Source organism: Eurosta solidaginis, chromosome X (assembly GCF_040869045.1).
Source record: "Eurosta solidaginis isolate ZX-2024a chromosome X, ASM4086904v1, whole genome shotgun sequence".
In the NCBI taxonomy this organism is placed as follows: domain Eukaryota; kingdom Metazoa; phylum Arthropoda; class Insecta; order Diptera; family Tephritidae; genus Eurosta; species Eurosta solidaginis.
Genome location: NC_090324.1, coordinates 10,049,187 through 10,068,852, shown reverse-complemented (window position 1 = coordinate 10,068,852; position 19,666 = coordinate 10,049,187). Strand labels below are relative to the sequence as shown.

At 35.8% G+C, this 19,666-nt stretch overlaps 2 protein-coding genes and 1 long non-coding RNA gene across 11 annotated transcripts in view; all 3 read left to right on the top strand.

Moving 5' to 3' along the window:
- The window catches only part of Wnk (Wnk kinase), a 1,618,425-nt gene that overhangs the window by 593,412 nt on the left and 1,005,347 nt on the right, over positions 1-19,666 (top strand). The gene's annotated exons all lie outside the window — the stretch shown is intronic.
- On the top strand, positions 328-1,389 carry LOC137234346 (chromatin assembly factor 1 subunit A-like). Its single transcript, XM_067757935.1, has 5 exons — positions 328-351; positions 413-511; positions 594-762; positions 825-1,076; positions 1,121-1,389. Exons 1-5 carry the CDS (start codon positions 328-330, stop codon positions 1,387-1,389), a joined length of 813 nt encoding a protein of 270 aa, XP_067614036.1.
- LOC137234570 (uncharacterized) lies at positions 5,007-5,431 on the top strand. Its single transcript, XR_010947823.1, has 3 exons — positions 5,007-5,077; positions 5,139-5,237; positions 5,320-5,431. It is a non-coding gene; the product is annotated as an uncharacterized lncRNA (long non-coding RNA).

Here is a 19,666-nt window from a genome sequence, read left to right as displayed (position 1 = left end):
GAAAGTTTATTCATATAAAAAGATGAAATTCGCATGACACCAACGTAATTTTTTATTAATAGTTAATAGTGTAACTATTAGGGAGTTCACAATATGTACTATTCATCGTATTCCTTTAATCATGCTATTGCATTAGCACAGTTGTAAAACTGTTGTTTTTGTTTCACATGCACAAATATTCCTATTTCAATACAACTTTGGAAGGTATGTTTAGTGTGCTATTTGTGTATGCTATACGATCAGCTGATTTTGTTTACCATCATTTTTACAATTTGTGCAAGACCGAAATCAAAAGTAATTACTGGTATTAATAAATAAAACAGAAGAATGGAATTAGAGCAAAATAATAAAGTAAGTAATATTTTTTTAAATGCAAACTCATTTGGCTTTTTAACAACTTTTTTGATTCCTGGTCAAAAGCAAGCGCATTCGCTGCAACCCAACTCGGAGATGGACGGTGGCAGATGAGAAGTGTCTGATTGAATTTTTACTGGAAAATCGGCTACTTGAGGTTTGTTTTTGTTTGCACAGAAGTAAAATAAAATTATGTGGAAATATACATATATACATACGTGCATACGTTTATTTTGCAGAAGCCGTCCGCTCAAGTTTACTATAAGCGGTTTTGCGAGGAGAAGAATGTCACAATGGAGTGGAAGCTGGTGCGTGCAAAAGTGCGGAACATGAGGTCGGGCTACAATAAAGCCAATGCATGGGAGGGGTCGACGGGAGGAGGGAGCATGACCGGCGATACCATTGAAGGTATATAGGTTCTTAAAATATTTCTTTACCGATGAATTTCAATAGCCAACATTTTTTCCAAGGAACTTTGCTAAAAATGTGCACATTTTTTTACGAGCTGGATGACATTTTTGGAAGCCGGATTAGCGAGTCTTCCGTAATCGATGACACAATGGCAAATTTAAATGAAGAGGGCCAAATAATCGAAGTGACTGAAGAGGGCCAAAAAATTGAAACCGAATCGCAAATGCCGGTACAGATTACGGAAAGCTATCATAATCCGGTATGCTCTTCTAAGATGACACCAACCACGAGCTCCCAGAGTCCAACAGCAGGCATGAGCTGTAAAGGTATATACAGCCGGACAGCCGGACAGCAGCTTCCGACATTATGAAGGGGCAAGCTGAAGCAATGGCATTCAAGAAGCAGAAATTGGAGGCAGAAACTATAGCAAGAGAGAAGGAGTTGGTTATAAGGGAAAATGAATTTACCCTTAAGCAAAAGGAGTTTGAGCTAAAGGAAAGGCAGGCACGATATGAAGAAAATTTTAAAGAAAAGCAACTCCAAAGCCAAGAAAAATTGAAAATTCTTGAACTTGAAATGCAAGAGCGTTTGGCTATGGAGGAATTGAAACTAAAGTTTAAATGAAAAATTGTCCAAAATTTTACCATTTTTCTATTCTGCGTCATAAGTTAAACTAACTTACCAAGTTTCATCGCTTAATCCGTATTTGGTAATGAATTATCGCACTTTTTCGATTTTTCGAAATTTTCGATATCGAAAAAGTGGGCGTGGTTATTGTCCGATATCGTTCATTTTAAATAGCGATCTGAGATGAGTGCCCAGGAACCTACATACCAAATTTCATCAAGATACCTCAAAATTTACTCAAGTTATCGTGTTAACGGACAGACGGACGGACGGACGAACGGACATGGCTCAATCGAATTTTTTTTCGATACTGATAATTTTGATATATGGAAGTCTATATCTATCTCGATTCCTTTATACCTGTACAACCAACCGTTATCCAATCAAAGTTAATATACTCTGTGAGCTCTGCTCAACTGAGTATAAAAACACTAAATAATATGAACAAATATAATATAATCAAATAAATTGAATTGTTTTTTGTTTTTATCGGCCTATTGATAAATTATTCAAGGTTCGATTCGAGCTCAAGGCCAGAAACAATAATTCTTTTCTAATGATAATTATTGTTTTTTTAGAATAGAAAGAAAATTTTTCAGACAACCTGCCATAACTGCGCCGATAGATCCATTTCGAAGGGTGCTAAGCGTTGCATCATCAGTACGCTTTAGGCACGCTGCGCTAACCATTTAGCTATACAGCGGTGGTTTGTTTGACTGATACTGGACTAGGTAGCAGAGCTGTAAAATGATTCAATCAATACAGGTATAAATCACGATTGATTCATTTTACAAATATGATTGGGTAATTTCAAATATATAAGCCAAGTTTGAATGCGAATTCAGTTTTTCCATTCAAAAATTCCGTTAGTGATTGCATGACTGTAAAAAAAAGTATTCAGCGTGATTGTGAATGCATCGAGATCACTCCCACTCACGAGTGATTGCAAAATTTGTTCACTGCAAGCACTTTTACATTCACTTCCATTCAAATATCCGCTTTCAGGGTTGATACTTTCGTACTTTTGATGGCTAACATACCTGTGATTGGTTTGAAGATGTCAAAATAGTTATAAATAACCGGGCTGCCATATTTCATTTAAAACATTTTGCTTGACTCTATAAAGTTTTATTCGGTGAATTTTGCCCCAAATCAATGAAATTAAATTTTAAACGCTTCAGTTCTGATTGAAATAAATAAGAAACACGAACAAATGAGTTAATACATTCATAAAACATAATTGGAATAAAATATTATTTCCAAAAAAATAATTTCCAATCATAAATCCAAAATGTGGTTCTCGCATTCAATAGCGACGGTAACTCTGACTCAATGTTTTGACATTTTATATTGTAAAACTGTATTTTGGTATTTTCTACAAAAATAAGCATAATTTTTTTAAAAGTTAAATAGAAATCAATTGCCACATAAATAAGGAATATCATGAAGTGCTTCTTGCAGATTTTAGTGCAGTGAAGGTGGGGAAAAATGCGTTTAAAAACCTGAAACGGTAGACGTCAAATAGTTGTGCACAGTGTTCCTCTTTATATCAAAAACACATAAAATGTGATTATATTATTCAAAGGCCCGGCATTTCTTGATCTTCCCCAAATATATATTTTAAGACTGCGAGACTATTTCACTTGCAGATTTAAGCTTGCCTTTGCAATACATTTATTTCAGCATTTCTTGATATGGTTAGCTATGCTAATCAGTGATTTAATATTTTGTAATTTTGGACCTCTGTCTATTTCACCATGCACAAGTAACTTGAATTCGTTTATTAGAGCATTTTAATGATATCTTTATGAATTACAAGTCAAATCTTGGACAGTCTTGAATACTGTTACTAGCAAATACCTATATATCGAAATTCAACAACATCTGTAAAGCATGTTTCAATGTATATAAGTAAAAGTCATTATAAAAAAAAAAAAACAAGCTACTCTGAAATTTAAAAAACTAATTTTTCCGATTTACAAAGTCTTCGGCATTGTGTGCATAACTTAAAATAAACCAGGATTTGGTAGTTACTTTCCACTACATCAAGGGGTGTGATGTCTCTGTGCATTGACTAAGCTTCCCGCTGCGTTTGGTACAAATGGCCTAAAGGCATCAGGGCAGCGGTCGTCACCTCATAAGCGCTTTCACGCAATTATTTTTGTAAAACGCTTAGGCAAGCGCATCGCATAGGAATGTACTCTGATGTGCCCATTAGGAACTCAACTGCGATAATTTCGTGTAAAATGACTTCTGAAGTATTATTTTTGGTTATATTTTTCGGCCACCTGTACGAAAACAAAGAAGCTTTGTTTGATTTATTTAAGGGAAGGCATGTAGATTTATTTTTAAATGTATTCAAGAAAACAATCCGATACGTTAATTTTGAAAGCTACCAACTGGGTTTGTTTACATGCCAGCACCATTTCGCTTCGCTGATTGGTTGTCGCTATTTTTTTAGAAAACAAAATGAAGAATAAACATCCACTGACAAAAATTTATTTCGTCTCACTTGAACTTAAAAATTGAATATGTAATATAGTTAAGAAAATAATCTAAGATTATCCCTCATTTATCTAATAGAATATAATAAATAATATCCGTTATTTTTAAAGGGTTTTATTTAGCTTAACTCTGTGTAGCGAACAGAATTTTGTAATCGAAATTTAGGTAACTTCCCGATAAGCTTGAAACTTGGAATATGGTTGAGAACTCGATGAAAATGCAATAATAAGAGAAAAATTTCAGATAGGTGGCGCATGGATCGAAATATTTAAAAAAATTCGTATTTGTACTCCGATTAGGCTCATGTTCGGAACACATATTAAATACGGGAATAGAAATCACCTTGTGAAAAAAAATCCTGCTAGGTGGCGCATGGATCGAAATATTTCAAAAAATCGTATCTATGCTCCGATTAGGCTAATATTTGGAACACATATTACATACATGAATAGAAAGCGACATATGAAAAAAAGCGCCGCCAGGTGGCGCAAGGATCGAGATATTAAAAAACTGTTATTTTATGAATTTTCGAAGTTTTTACAGTGTACTTTTTACTAGCTTCGTCGCCATTTTTTTTTTGTTTAGATTTCATAGTAGGTGTGGTCACGCTTCCATAAGAAGCTTTTGGCGATCCCTACATCAAGGGGATCAAAACCAAGGAGAAAGGGGGATTTTGTACAGATTATTATTTATAAAAACGTTTTTTTTTTTTGTTTTTTGGAGCCCCTGCAATAGTTTTGAAAATTTAGAAAGTTTTGGCAGCGAATGGTATCGAAATTGACCACTTTTTTATTGAACAATACGACCTATATCGTTTTCAAGACTTTTAGAAAGTTTATTCATATAAAAAGATGAAATTCGCATGACACCAACGTAATTTTTTATTAATAGTTAATAGTGTAACTATTAGGGAGTTCACAATATGTACTATTCATCGTATTCCTTTAATCATGCTATTGCATTAGCACAGTTGTAAAACTGTTGTTTTTGTTTCACATGCACAAATATTCCTATTTCAATACAACTTTGGAAGGTATGTTTAGTGTGCTATTTGTGTATGCTATACGATCAGCTGATTTTGTTTACCATCATTTTTACAATTTGTGCAAGACCGAAATCAAAAGTAATTACTGGTATTAATAAATAAAACAGAAGAATGGAATTAGAGCAAAATAATAAAGTAAGTAATATTTTTTTAAATGCAAACTCATTTGGCTTTTTAACAACTTTTTTGATTCCAGGTCAAAAGCAAGCGCATTCGCTGCAACCCAACTCGGAGATGGACGGTGGCAGATGAGAAGTGTCTGATTGAATTTTTACTGGAAAATCGGCTACTTGAGGTTTGTTTTTGTTTGCACAGAAGTAAAATAAAATTATGTGGAAATATACATATATACATACGTGCATACGTTTATTTTGCAGAAGCCGTCCGCTCAAGTTTACTATAAGCGGTTTTGCGAGGAGAAGAATGTCACAATGGAGTGGAAGCTGGTGCGTGCAAAAGTGCGGAACATGAGGTCGGGCTACAATAAAGCCAATGCATGGGAGGGGTCGACGGGAGCAGGGTGCATGACCGGCGATACCATTAGGTTCTTAAAATATTTCTTTACCGATGAATTTCAATAGCCAACATTTTTTCCAAGGAACTTTGCTAAAAATGTGCACATTTTTTTACGAGCTGGATGACATTTTTGGAAGCCGGATTTGCGAGTCTTCCGTAATCGATGACACAATGGCAAATTTAAATGAAGAGGGCCAAATAATCGAAGTGACTGAAGAGGGCAAAAAAATTGAAACCGAATCGCAAATGCCGGTACAGATTACGGAAAGCTATCATAATCCGGTATGCTCTTCTAAGATGACACCAACCACGAGCTCCCAGAGTCCAACAGCAGGCATGAGCTGTAAAGGTATATACAGCCGGACAGCAGCTTCCGACATTATGAAGGTGCAAGCTGAAGCAATGGCATTCAAGAAGCAGAAATTGGAGGCAGAAACTATAGCAAGAGAGAAGGAGTTGGTCATAAGGGAAAATGAATTTACCCTTAAGCAAAAGGAGTTTGAGCTAAAGGAAAGGCAGGCACGATATGAAGAAAATTTTAAAGAAAAGCAACTCCAAAGCCAAAAAAATTGAAAATTCTTGAACTTGAAATGCAAGAGCGTTTGGCTATGGAGGAATTGAAACTAAAGTTTAAATGAAAAACTTCATTAAATAATGTCCTCATATACGTATGAAAATATTTTTTAACTCTTTTTATTAATAAAAAACACAGAACTGATTGAAAATTATAAGTTATTCAAAACCTTTTTTCAGTGCTACACAATTTTTTTAAAACTTTTTGATGTCAATTTGTTAGTGTACATTTGAATATCATACCGAAGTGCCTTGGCTTCATATGGAAGTGATTTTTCTTTGCACTTTTAGAAATTCAGGCACTTTTATATGAATGTGAGGGCATATGGGAGTGCTATGAAATTTTTTTTTTAATTCAGGGTTTGAATTTGTATCTGTGCCTATTCTTCAGGGTAAAAAAAAACAAAAATGCTACATGTGGATATGGGTTGAAAGCTCTGCTATAAGTAAAAATATTTGGAGTAACCATCTTTTATTGACATGATGGAGGAGTTTGATAGTAGCATTAATTACTGGGTTGATTTTGAATAAAGTTTAATAAACTGTCCCTGAGGTTCGTTAACGATAATAAGTTGGCAGTTGGCTCTAAACTACTTTCTTCATCCTCATTGTTGAAGCTTATGAAAATGTTGTGCAAAATACAGCATACCATTATCCAATCATTACAATCTTTTTTGTTTTGTATTGTATGCAACCTGAACTTGAGTTCTTTCAGGCTAGGAAATTTTTCTTTCAAAGCCCCGAAACAATTTTCAATTCGCACGCGATATTTTGAGAAGTACTTGTTAAATTTTTCTCGCTCCTCTCTAGTGTATTCTGTACTATTTTGGCGGAACGGGGTCAGTAGATATGATTTCAGTGGATATGCACTATCACCAGCAATCCATTGCGATGTCGACAAAAACCTATGTGGGTGTTTTGAGAGCAAGGAGTCCGAAAACATTTTTGCATCGTGGACACTACCCGGGTAACCTAGATTAGCTTGCCTTATGCGTAAGCGATAATCACAAATTACTTGAATTTTTATAGAGTACTGGCGTTTACGGGAAAAGAAGATCTCATGATGCCTTACGGGTGCTTCGGCCAATTTAATTTCGGAGCCGTCAATATATCCAACACATCCAGGCATTTCTTTTTCTGTGGCTGCAATCAAGTGTAAACGCTCCCTTTCATTAGGCCAAAATAAAAATCTACCCTTTAAATTAAGTATGGCTTGAAAAACTCGCCTAGTTACGATTTGAATAGTACCGCCATCTCCAACACCAAACAAAGATGCCATTTTACGGATCGAAAGTCCTTCACCTGAAGATCCCAACCTATAAAGTACGATTTTAAGCTGAAGTTCAATCGGAAGTTGTACTGTGTTGTTATCACTACGAAACGCATCATCGTCTTTTACTAAGTTAAAAAGGTGGTCAAACTCCGTTTGGTTTACGGGCAGCATTTGGCAAAATCTATTTTCATCTAAATGCTCCAATATATTCAGCTCCCATTGGTTGGACTTAGGAATTCCTAAATGGACACCTCGGCGATTGTTTAGCAATAGTAGCATATTCAGTCTGAACCTTTCATCGATATCTTCCTGCTCGTCTTCGTCACCTACAATCAACACGTAAAAAAAGCACAAAGGAAGTGTTGGATTGCTTACTCTCTTCCACAATGACGACGTCATATGTATATTTTTGACAAATCGCAGCTATTATTTTACTTTTTTCGCTCCTCCTGGGCATTTTTATGTTTATATTTATATTTTGTATTATTTTCTCTTCTGCTAAACAGCTGATTAATTGGGTTAATAGCACACACAATATTGCATAAAATAGCATAGGATGTTCACACGTTCGGCTATGCAAGTGTGCTATATCAATAGCAGAAGGTAGAAATAGCATCAATAGTACACCTTGTGAACTCCCTATATATTACTATTAATTACGTTAGCCGGCTATAAGCTTTTTACTTTATATCTCATGTTTGTTGAAAATTCTACACTGTATCTGGATGCGACGTTTTTTCTCTTGTTATAAGCAAAAAAACATATAGAAATAAAAAAATTTCATTAAATGACATAAGTACAATATTGGACTACCTACCCAATAGAAAACTTTATTGCTCATACAATATATATCGCCGTGTCTTTTCCAAGAATATGTTAGCAAGAAAATTTTGGATTTCGCCCAAATAAATAAGTTAATAATAATAATTAGTTTTTCTCTAGCAAAGGAAGATGTAAATTTTTTGTATCCTATGAGTCAAGCGAAGAAAGGTCTATTTTACAATCAGATTTGGACACATTACTCAATTGATGCACCATCAACTATATGCCACTTAACCTTAAAAATGCAAATTTATGTAGATTACTTCAGACAGGTTCCTACACTCTTAACAATTAAAACCTGGAAAAGGTATGTATACAGTTTTATAGACCTTGGGGTTGATATTCACAGTAAACTTAACTTCAACCTTCAATTAACTACAACTGTTAATACGGCTAGAGGTATTATGGCGTTTGTAAGGCGATAGTATAAAGAATTCAGCGACCCGTATGTTACTAAAGCTCGTTTTACAACATTAGTCAGGCCGATGTTAGAATATGGTGCAATAATTTGGAACCTGAGCTACCAGGTTCATATTGATCGGCTAGAATCAGTCCAAAAACAATTCTTACCTTTCTACTTAGGGGATTTCCTTGCTAGTCGTAGGGAAATGATTGGAATTGTATTTATGATTAAATTTCTAAATGGTTCGGTCCCTAACTCATTCCTGTTGAGCGAAGTAAACAACTTTAATGTCCCTTGCCGGCCTTCAAGACATCTTAAACCTCTCTACCTAAAATATTTTAGATCAAATTTTGAACTAAATGAGCCTATAAATGAGTCTATAAAAAAACTCTTTCCGCTCTAAACATTTTTTTTTTTGTAAAGAAAATTTTTCTAAATGCTCCATTTACTTGACGGGATCATTTACAAAGAAGTAGTAAAAACTTGAGTTCTTTAAGTCCTGTAGTTGGTGGTGCTAAAACGTACAATAAGAATCATAATTTTCTACTTTGGTTTATATTATGAAAACAAGTTCTTAGTACTGAGAATAAGTACGTATATTTTTCTGAAAACAAAAAAAAAAAAAAAAATTTTGGGGAAACCATAAAGCAGAATTAATGTGTACGGTGAGGGCCGTCAGTATGCAAAAAAAAAAAATTGTAAAAGTAGTACTGCGGAAGTGCTTAGACTTCAATTGTTCAATTTAAGAGTGAAGTTTATGAAACGAACTTAGTGGACATGTTTGTGTTCTTTTCTGGAATAAATATTGCATGATTTTTGCAGCTCTCCCGAAAGTTTGCGTCGTCATTTAATAAAATATTGTCCGAAAAAGCATCATTTTGTACAAATTTAGTGATCGTTACATTATTAAATAGTAACTATAAGAAAGAAAGGGAATCCCCATTAGATAGGATTGCAGAAACTTTGCCATACATGCGCTAATTTCCTACTGGTGCGCTTGGTGTGTAAAATTATTTGAATACATTTTTTATTTTTATTTGACAATTGCCTAAACATGAATGCTAACGATGTAAATTCAGAGACTTCACCTTTAATACAAACTCTAGCGTTTTCGGGACTCCAAATTTCTTAAGAAACATGAAGTGCGGTCAGAAAACCGCTTTTTAAAGCTTACCTAATTCAATATTAATTTAACATGCGTGCATACATATACATGCGAACATATACAAACCTATAGTAGTAGTACTTATTTGAATGTAGGAATACTTTTTGAAGTATTTGAATATTAAAAAAAAAAAAATAAATGTAAGGCGCGATAACCTCCGAAGAGATCAAAGGCCGAGCTTCTCTTCCAATTTGCGTCGTGCTCCTCTTGATTTTTCCCTACAAATTGGCCGGACGGGACCTACATGTTTTATGCCGACTCCGAACGGCATCTGCAAGGCAGATGAGTTTTCACTGAGAGCTTTTCATGGCAGAAATACAATCGGAGCGCTTGCCAGACACTGCCGAGGGGCGACCCCGCTTAGAAAAATTTTCTTCTAATTGAAAAATATTATTTCTAAAATTTTGATGTTGCTTGCCCGGGAGTTGAACCCATGGCATACGGTGTGATAGGCGGAGCACGCTACCATCACACCACGGTGGCCGCCATTGTATTTGAATATTGCCTAGTGTTAAAAGCAGAACATACACATAAGTAGGATGTTATGAAGTTTCTTTGACTTATCAGATCACAATAGATTAAAGGTTCTCAAGAAATTATGGTCTTATTATACAATGTATATTATTTTTTCAAAATATGTGATTGTTAGTTTGAATTGAAAATGTTATGCAAGAGAGTTTGAAACCTTTTTGTTTCTGAATTAATTTTAACCCTTATAATTTGATGCATAAAAGGTTATCCTAAATAATGTTGTGCACTTTCGTAGGTTAGGTTTTTGAAATCTAAAGAATATCAAATCCCGGTATTAACTACTATACAAGATCCCGAAATTCCCGGGGTTCCGAAATTATAAAATATCGACATCCCTAATATAAGGTTAAGTTTTAGCATTTGTTGGCATATTCATTAACACATTTGTCGGCATATGTTGCTATTATTCGGAAACTAAAAACAATTTCTAAAACTAGATACCTCAGAAACTTGTACGGTGAGTACGTATATATATATTTTTACTAATAACATAAAAAACATTAAAAGTGCAAGAACCTTTTTTTATGAAAAAAAGCACAAAAAAAAACTACGTAAATAAAGAATGCCAAGATCAGCAAGATCCATGGTTCTTAGCAAGTAGGTACAGATTAGAAATTTTTGCAGTAAAGTAAATAGTTTACACCCACTTAAAGAGCTTGCTCGATATCACGCCGATTTTCACAGATTTTTATATAAATGTGCCATATGTTGTATGGTGCGCAAGTGATGTGAATTTTGGATATATCCATTTTACCCAAGATAATAAGGTTATTGGTTTCATCTGTCACTCTGCATCGTAATGGCATAAAACAATCGAGATAAAATGTATCAAAATGATCACGGGGAAAAAAGAAATTGATTGAAACCGATAATGCAAACTTTATAGTTGGGTAGAAAACTTACTGTATACAACTTTTTCTTTTCCAATTTTTACCATGAGAAGGTAAGTAATAATTTTTCTAAATTAAAAAATGCTTCTGCTTACTGAAAGAGTCTATAGCATTTGTGAAAGCAACATTTTATTCAACCGTTATTTTGCAAAATTAAGGTTCAAATAAAAAATTTATGATTATTATGTATAGAGCGGGATGTCTGGGGTTCAGAGTAAAATCTTACGTTTGCGATTTGTGTTATTTTGGGTTGTTTTGCACTTTGTCTATGACAATTTCCAAAAAAAAATTTTGATAAGCATTTATTTTCCATTTAGCTTTATTTTTTTAAAGCTGTGAGAGTGAATTCAAGGGCTCCTTCGAAAAAAGCGAGCAAAATTTGTTAAAAAACCTAACAAAATGAATCACCAAATATGCTCCGAAGGTTAATTCAATATGCCCAAGTAAAAAAATCACTATATCAGCAACTCGAAAAAAAAATTAATATGAAAGACAGGAATGTTCAACTTGCCGGAATGATACTTTTTTTCAATATAACTCGACATTTTTAAAATTGTCATGCTTAATGCTCTTGAGCAAGTTGTTTTAACTCTTCTGGCGCTAATTATCGTCATAACATCTTTTACAACCAATTTTTAAAACTAAGCTTTCATAAAATGGAACTTAACATTTTTTCGTACTATTTTAGGTACTATTTACACATTTTTGTAGCAAGTGATTGGTATTGAATGCATGACTTCACACACCAAAAATGTGAAATCACCTGAGTGCACTCATTGGTTTCAGTGCATGTATTTCTGCTGTCTGATTTAGCATTATTTTCAATTGCATGCGGTGCTGAATGAAATCCTTATTTCTCTGCATGATTGTAGAATTTAAAAAATGAAAACATAATTCTCGTATGAAGAAAAAATTGTGAAATACTGATTGTAGAAAAGCTCTAATTTCAAAAAGAAAATGATTTCATTCTTCATCAGCTCTGCTAGGTAAGCAATTGAAAACGAAAATTGTGCTCTACAAGTAACTTATCTTACGCGTCCTGCTATATGGTGCAGAAGCATGGGCCATGACAACATCAGATGAAGAGGCTCTGGAAGTGTTCGAGAGAAAAGTTCTTTGAAAGATTTTTGGACCTCTACTCGTTGGCGATGGCGAGTATCGAAGAAGATTTAATGATGAGCTGTACGAGCTTCACGCAGACATAGTCCAGATAATCAAAGCGCAGCGGCTACGCTGGCTAGGCCATGTTATGCGAATGAAAGATTACGCTCTGGCTATGAAAGTGTTTTTACGGGAACCCGCCTATGGAAGCAGAGGAAGAGGGCGGCGATTTAAACTCCTTTGCGCGACCATTTGGCGCCAGTGGGCAGAGCGAAAAAGTGACTGGCGCGCCTTGTTGGACGGCCATAAATGTTTAAACGGTTAAGCGGCAATTAAGTAAGTAAGACTAAATTATGGCTTTGGCCATCGCCTTGCTCATTTCGAAAACCCCTGTGGGCTATGGGAAAGAATATGCCAACGGTAGGTATACCGGTCGTAAAAGGCGACCATAATACAATGGCTAACCAATCCATGAGTAAGGTGATTTTACTCGAAAAGTAGCAGGGTGGACGCTGGTATCACCCTGTGGGACCCTAGGCATGGCCTTTATAAAAACTGCTACCGCGGGAACACGAAAAGCCAGTTGTGACCTGATGCCCTGCATCGTACGATGCTTGTATTCGGGTCTCATCTCCAGTCCTGGGATGGCCCCCTTGTGGGAGTATCGCGGTGGCTGTGGTTTCAAATAAGAGTTCACTTTATGACACGCTCTGAGTAGACCTGTTTTCCCTTGGGGCGTGCAAACCCATGGGAATTCGGTCTCTTGCTTGTCACAGCATACCCAATTTCATTGAAAAACTGGCCCTGAGGGGCAGATGAAAGAGTTGGCCACATCCCATAATTGTGGCAATCGGAGTGTAAACCGTTGAGAGATGGTGAAACGAATGTCTATCGTCAGTCGAAAACAATCGATAATTGTACGAGTGGGCCGGTGCTCATCTCGTCCTTTGAGATGTTTGAAGCTGCTTTAGACTGCGTTGCGAATAGGAGGCGTTCGCAGAATGGATGGCCACATCCAAAAAATGTGGCAGATTTAACGTTGTTAGATCACTGCAGTGTGGCCAATTGCTATTGCAAAGATATTGCTGAGGCGGGAAATCCCCCCAACACAGGTCTATGGTTGAAAAGGTTGGTCATAGCCTTAAATTGTGGAAAAAATGGAGCGTAATGATGAATAAAGAGGAAGTTTATACAACAAAGCGAGTTATTAGAAGATGTATACCACAGTAGCAAATAATGAAGAATATGTGGGCATGTATAAGTAGCAAATAATGCAGATCAAAGTTGCAAATAAAACTGAATAGAACGTTTAGCTGGGTTCAGGTGCAACATGATCTTAAACGCACAAGTACCTGTGACTAACGAGATGTGTCTTGATGCGCAAGTGGTTTAGTACCATGTTTAGTGAAGATGTATCCTGCGAGTGTTGTGTCGTAAGTACTTGTGAGCATCACTGTCTGTTGCCTAAGACAACAGATAGTTTTATGCACAAGGAATTATATGACACTCTCACTCTATGGAACATTTAAGTATCTATTCATGCTTAAGGCAAGACACTTGCGCTGATAGGTCACATCGGTAGTTGGTTCATGGCGAACGGGCGTTTTTGATCATAACATGGTGGTGCAGAGCGTTGGAGGGAGGTGCCGCCTTCAAGCAATGTCTAAGCAAAACCAGCTCCGTCGTCAACAATGTATTATACATTGTTGTAACACTGCAGGACAGAAAAGGTTGGTCACATTCCTAAATTGCGACAAAACACAATATCTCAATCTGATTAACTTGTTAATCAGATGTCGAGATATCAAATCTATGAAAGAGGACACTGAGACAAGCAAGGAACTCGCGGTGGAGTTGCCGTGCAACCGGGTGCCATTAACCCGAAATGGAAGGGGAGGGTGGATAGTCCTCCCCGTCCAAACCAAGGCTGGTCGACTTGAATACCCAGCTCACCGATTGGTACCAACTTGTTGGGCCGAAGATCAACGGACATTGATCTGTGTTTGACACCGTGAGGTAGGTCTTCGGAGACAGGTACTCACGTTAAGCACTTATCGACTGCTCATTTCGAAAAAACTAGAGCGGGGACAAGGCTTGAATTTAATCAGGTAAATTTTTGCAATTTATAATAAAATACAAAAATTTGTTTAATAAAATTATATAAAAATTGGCTTTTTTCCAGGATCAGCACGTTCATCTGACTGACATCATAGATTACATACATTTATAAAAGATTTTCACACATCCACATCAAGGTATGTAAATTTTACTAAAATCTTAAAATTTGAATTTAAAACTCCCACTCTCATTGCTAAAGACACCATAGCTCTAAGTCCGATTTCGAGTCCCCCACTTTTGCAAAATAGATATTTTGCCATATGAATGCAGGGTTTGGCCAAAAAATCTTCATAGCTTCTGAGAGAATTATAGGAAAAATATCATGTTGGGCTTACTTTAAATGTATTTTACATACATTTCAGAATCTATACTAATATCTATAGTGTTTTTGAATTTTTATAGAGATATCAGGCTTAAAATATGAGAAACCAGCCGGACCCCGGTATGCTTCGCTACACCAATAGAAATATTGGAAAAAGAATAAAATATCATAGAATTTTTTTAATCTTTATTTCAATTCTTAATCCAAAACATTTGGATACACTACATTTTTCGTTTTTCCATCTGGGATATGAATAAACAAACAATTTGGAATGCCTACTCTGGAACAGGTAACGTGTAGCTGTCCGTGCGAAAAGCACGGTTCCTCCAAATTCAATCCGCATACTCGAAGCGTTTGTCCTTGCACCTTGTTGACTGACATTGCAAATGACAGGCGCACTGGAAATTGCAAACGCTTGAATTCAAATGGAATGTCTGTTGGTATCAGTGGGATTCGCGGTATAAGCACGATTTCATCTTTCGCTTTGCCGGTCAGTATTGTTGCTTCAATTAAATTTGTCATCAACTTTTTTACATGCAGTCTTGTTCCATTACACAATTTTGGTGCATTTAAACTCCGTAATAAAATAACTGATGAGCCGACCTTCAAATTTAAACAATGCGGTGGCATACCAGACGGTTCCAATAAATTAAAAAATTCAACTGGATAATTCACTGCGTTATCTTGATTAATTGCGCTATCCACTGACTTGTATGTTGTCACCACACCTGGCAATTTTTTCAGAATATGATGATTGATTTCATTGACATGTACATTTTTTGGTGCCAGTATTGCGCGTTCTCTCAACCAATCGTGATTCATGTAATTTTGAACAATATTTGGAAACACTCGTTCAATTAATTCTTCTTTTGATTGGATAATTGTACAAAAATTGTTTGGCAATGTAATCAAACCATTTGTTTTGTCGATTGGAATTTTGCCATTTCCGATCTCTAACAATTGCTTCGAGAACTGCTCTGCAGACTACGCATTGTGAAACTGAACACGCATGTTTATGTGTAATGTTAATTTTTTCACGTATCGCCACAAAAGGGAAGACTTCAAACATGCATTGACCTCATCTGCCGGTGTTGATCGTGAAATAACGGGCAATGTTTGTTGAAAGTCACCTGAAAATAAAATTAAAGCACCACCAAAAAATCTTCGGTTTTCCACGTAAATCTTGCATCGTTCGATTTAATGCTTCCAATGATTTTTTGTTTGCCATTGTACACTCATCCCATAGAATGACCGCTGCTTGTTGCAAAACTTTTGCCATCGCTGATTTTTTGGATATGTTGCAGGTTGGAGTTTCAATCACCTGTATATTCAATGGCAATTTTAAAGCTGAATGAGCTGTTCGTCCTACATCCAATAAAATTGCAGCAATTCCAGAAGAAGCGAGTGTCAAAGAAATTTTCTCTTGCGATCGAATAGTTGCTAAAATCAATGAAATCACAAATGTTTTTCCGGTGCCGCCAGGTGCATCCAAAAAATATAATCCACCAGTGTTATCAGAAACAGCTTGCATGATTTTGTCATATATATCCTTTTGTTGATTGTTCAATTTGATGATGTTGGATTGAACAAATGTACGTAAATCGTCACAATCGAATTGTTGTTCACGCTGCAACTCTCGATCAAATAAATTATGCATTGGACGATTTGGTGAAATCAAAGCTAACTGCGCAATGCTTTATTGGCAATCGCAAGACACATATCTTCAATTATTATCAAAGCTTCATTGTACATTTCCAATGTAATCAGCAAATCAGGATCCATTGCTCTACGACGCATCCGAATTAAAATATCTTCAGTCATGTAATCTTTATATTTATTCCACAATTCAATTGGATTTGATGGCATGCATGTTGATATTATAATCGAAAATATCATTCGTATTCGCTGTGGATGAGATAAAATCGATGCATCATGCAGTGTTGCGTTCCAATGGGTGTCTGACAGAAATGACCGTGAACTGTTCTTAAATCCTGAAATGATTTTGGTCCTCGAACGTTTACCAACAACAAGCAAATAGAAACATTCAGCATAATTGGGATGTACTGTATACATCCTGCCCAAGGCATCTGTTTGGAAAATACCTGGATGACCATCAGCTGCTCTCTGCTGTACGTTCTCAGTAGTGAAATAAACTCGTTGACCATTCTCCAGATGAACTGCCAAATGGACAACAACAGGATGTCTTTCGTGCAAAGGAAACGAAAAGATACACCAAACTGTTTCATTACTGCTTATGTATCGCCCCATTTGATATTGAGTGATTTCATCGCTTCTATTTTCACCATCTACTCTAAAAACAGCCATATCACTTCCTTTATTCACATATTTACAAATGTATTTGACAGACTGTACTGAGCTACAGTACTCAACATTTATGTGAGCCTGAAAAACTTTTGACAGTATCGGTGAATATGGCACGACCCAACGATTGTCAACTTCGATGTCTTGATTGCGCACTCTTATTATCGCCGTTTCACCATTATTTTCAAATGATCGACGTCGATACAATGGATATCCGTCATTGCCTGTTATGGTATCGGAAATTAATGCTCTCGGATACCGCTTTGAACATTTCCCATCGATCATACATGGTGAATTCATAATTATTTCACCGCATGGACCGTGAATCATGTTTTTTGTTACCACTTCAAATAATTCTGGATCGATGGTTTGATCTGGTATTTCGGCTGATATGACGCTATCAATCTCGTCCGGTGTTATTTTACGTACCAGCCATATCAATATGTGTGCGTGTGGCAAACCTCTTTTTTGCCATTCAATCGAGTATATCCAACAATGTACCTTTCCAAAAACGCTTAATTTCACAATTAAATCCATCAGTGCCTTCAATTTTTGCTGGAATACACGTGCTGTAACATCGTGTCGATCTGTTGGTGACATCGGATTACACGTAAAAGTGATGAAAAGATCTGGTTGGCCGTATTTTAGAACATATGACATAGCATCTTGTGCATATTCGTGGATGTGGCGTGAACTACCAATATAAGAAGCTAGTAATATCGTCAGACGTCCGATATCATTCACATTTGCATCAATCGCTATTGCATCTTGCAAATGTATATACTCTTCATGTCGCAAATTAGCTTGATTAAATCGGATGAAATTGAGACGTTCAGTTTCAATTTTTGCATACATGTCTACAATGTATTGGTGAAAAAGTTTACCACATCTCAGAATGTAATTTTGTTCTTGTACAAGAATCATCGATCAATAAGAATAATAATTCATCGCACTAACTTTCTTTTGAACATATCGACCTGTAAAAAATATGTTCATTCGATTTTAAATTTTTTATTTAATATCTGATTAATATAATTAGTATATTATTTACCGGGACCCCGCCATTAGCACAACACATGCCAGTCGTTTCACCCAGAAACTTAGCGGCTTCACAATGTGGACATATCGCACTCTTTAATCCAATATATCCATGCATACTATAATCAATTTGTCGATCGTAATTAAAAGCAGCACGATACATATTTTCTAGAACACGACGTCGTATTTGTCTTGGTCGTACTGGATTTCTTTGCCGCTGTGTTTCTGCAGATCTATTTCATGCATATCGTTCGCGGCGTATTTCATTTTGTTGTGACAGGTCATCAATACTTTGCGCTCTTCTTTGAAGTAACATTCTGTTAGCACTATGCGTACGTCGACCGATATTTTGAAGTCTGGCTGAGGCATTTTCTTAAAGAGAAAGAAAAAAACTTCACTAAAACTCCATGTTCAACGCAAGAAATTTAATTTAAGAAAAGCACATGTGCAAACAAAAAATGCGCGATCGAAATAAACCCACACGTATATGTCCAAAAGACAAAACGAAAATACAAACCGTGCAAAAAATGTTATGAAAAACACAATAAAACAAGTGCGCACGATTAGATACAGTTGAAATCACTAAATGTATTCTGTAAAATGAAAGAAGAAAAAACATTTGAAAAAATAAATTTGAAGAGAAAAACATGATACATCATTGCCACAATTTGTTTTGTTCAACGATGCGACATACTTACAGAAGGAATTCCCAATGTATTATAAATATTGATATGAGTTCAATTGAAAATGAAGAAATACCCAATTATGAATCGAAAACTACGTAACTATTGAACACACGTGTTGATTCTCCATAGTTCATAACAAAAAGACCTAATGTCAATATACACGAAAGTACGATGTGACAGATATGTTGTGTTGTGGTGTGTCTCTTTCCATTGTATCTGAAAAATCCCTATTGCCAAAATGGCAGCCATGTTCATTGTTCATACTCTTGTCTAAGAAAACTTGATCAGATGCAGATGAATCAGTACAACACATCATAAATACATTTCTTCATTACTTTTTTTTTTAAATTTTATTATTCTTAAGGCATCAGAGTAAAAAAGTTAGTAAGTGTGTAGGAACAACAATTTTCGGGACGCTGGTGAATATATTCGTTGAACTCGTGTGACCCATGAGTTGGGTTACCAAATAGTTGTAGCGATATTGATTCGAAAACAGGTGGGCGAATGTTTTTAATGTTGACTTGATCCGTATTTCGAAGAAACATTGTATATGTAAGTTTGTTTAATGGTGTGTTCAGTTTATACTTATATTTAAGAATTCATGAGCTTAACACCGGCTTATAATAATTAAATTTCAATTATTATGTTTTCTAAGAGAAACTGAAAAGAAAGAAACATTTACTGGCATATTGCGATGGACCCATTTCGAAAACCGCCAACGTAATCATCATCAGGCAATTTTGTAATGTTATCAAGGTTTCACCGGGATTCGAACCGTGAATCGCATGGTGAAACTGCAGTAGCCTTTAACCACGAGGCCATCCTGCTGGGATTTGTTTTCATGCTTAATTCAGTTTTCTCATTTCTACACTAACAACACAATTGAGACATTTTGTCTCTATATTAATTTGTGTGCCATGTAGATTGGTTTTTGTAAAGTTCTTCTTCGTTGCGAGTGAGAAGC

What these genes read in the sequence shown, in the direction of transcription:
- LOC137234346 (XM_067757935.1), top strand. Translation starts at nt 328, where the DNA reads ATGGAATTAGAGCAAAATAATAAA. An exon ending in TGGAAAATCGGCTACTTGAG is followed by an intron (nt 512 to 593) that starts GTTTGTTTTTGT and finishes TTTATTTTGCAG; the next exon opens with AAGCCGTCCGCTCAAGTTTA. An exon ending in CTCCCAGAGTCCAACAGCAG is followed by an intron (nt 1,077 to 1,120) that starts GCATGAGCTGTA and finishes GCCGGACAGCAG; the next exon opens with CTTCCGACATTATGAAGGGG.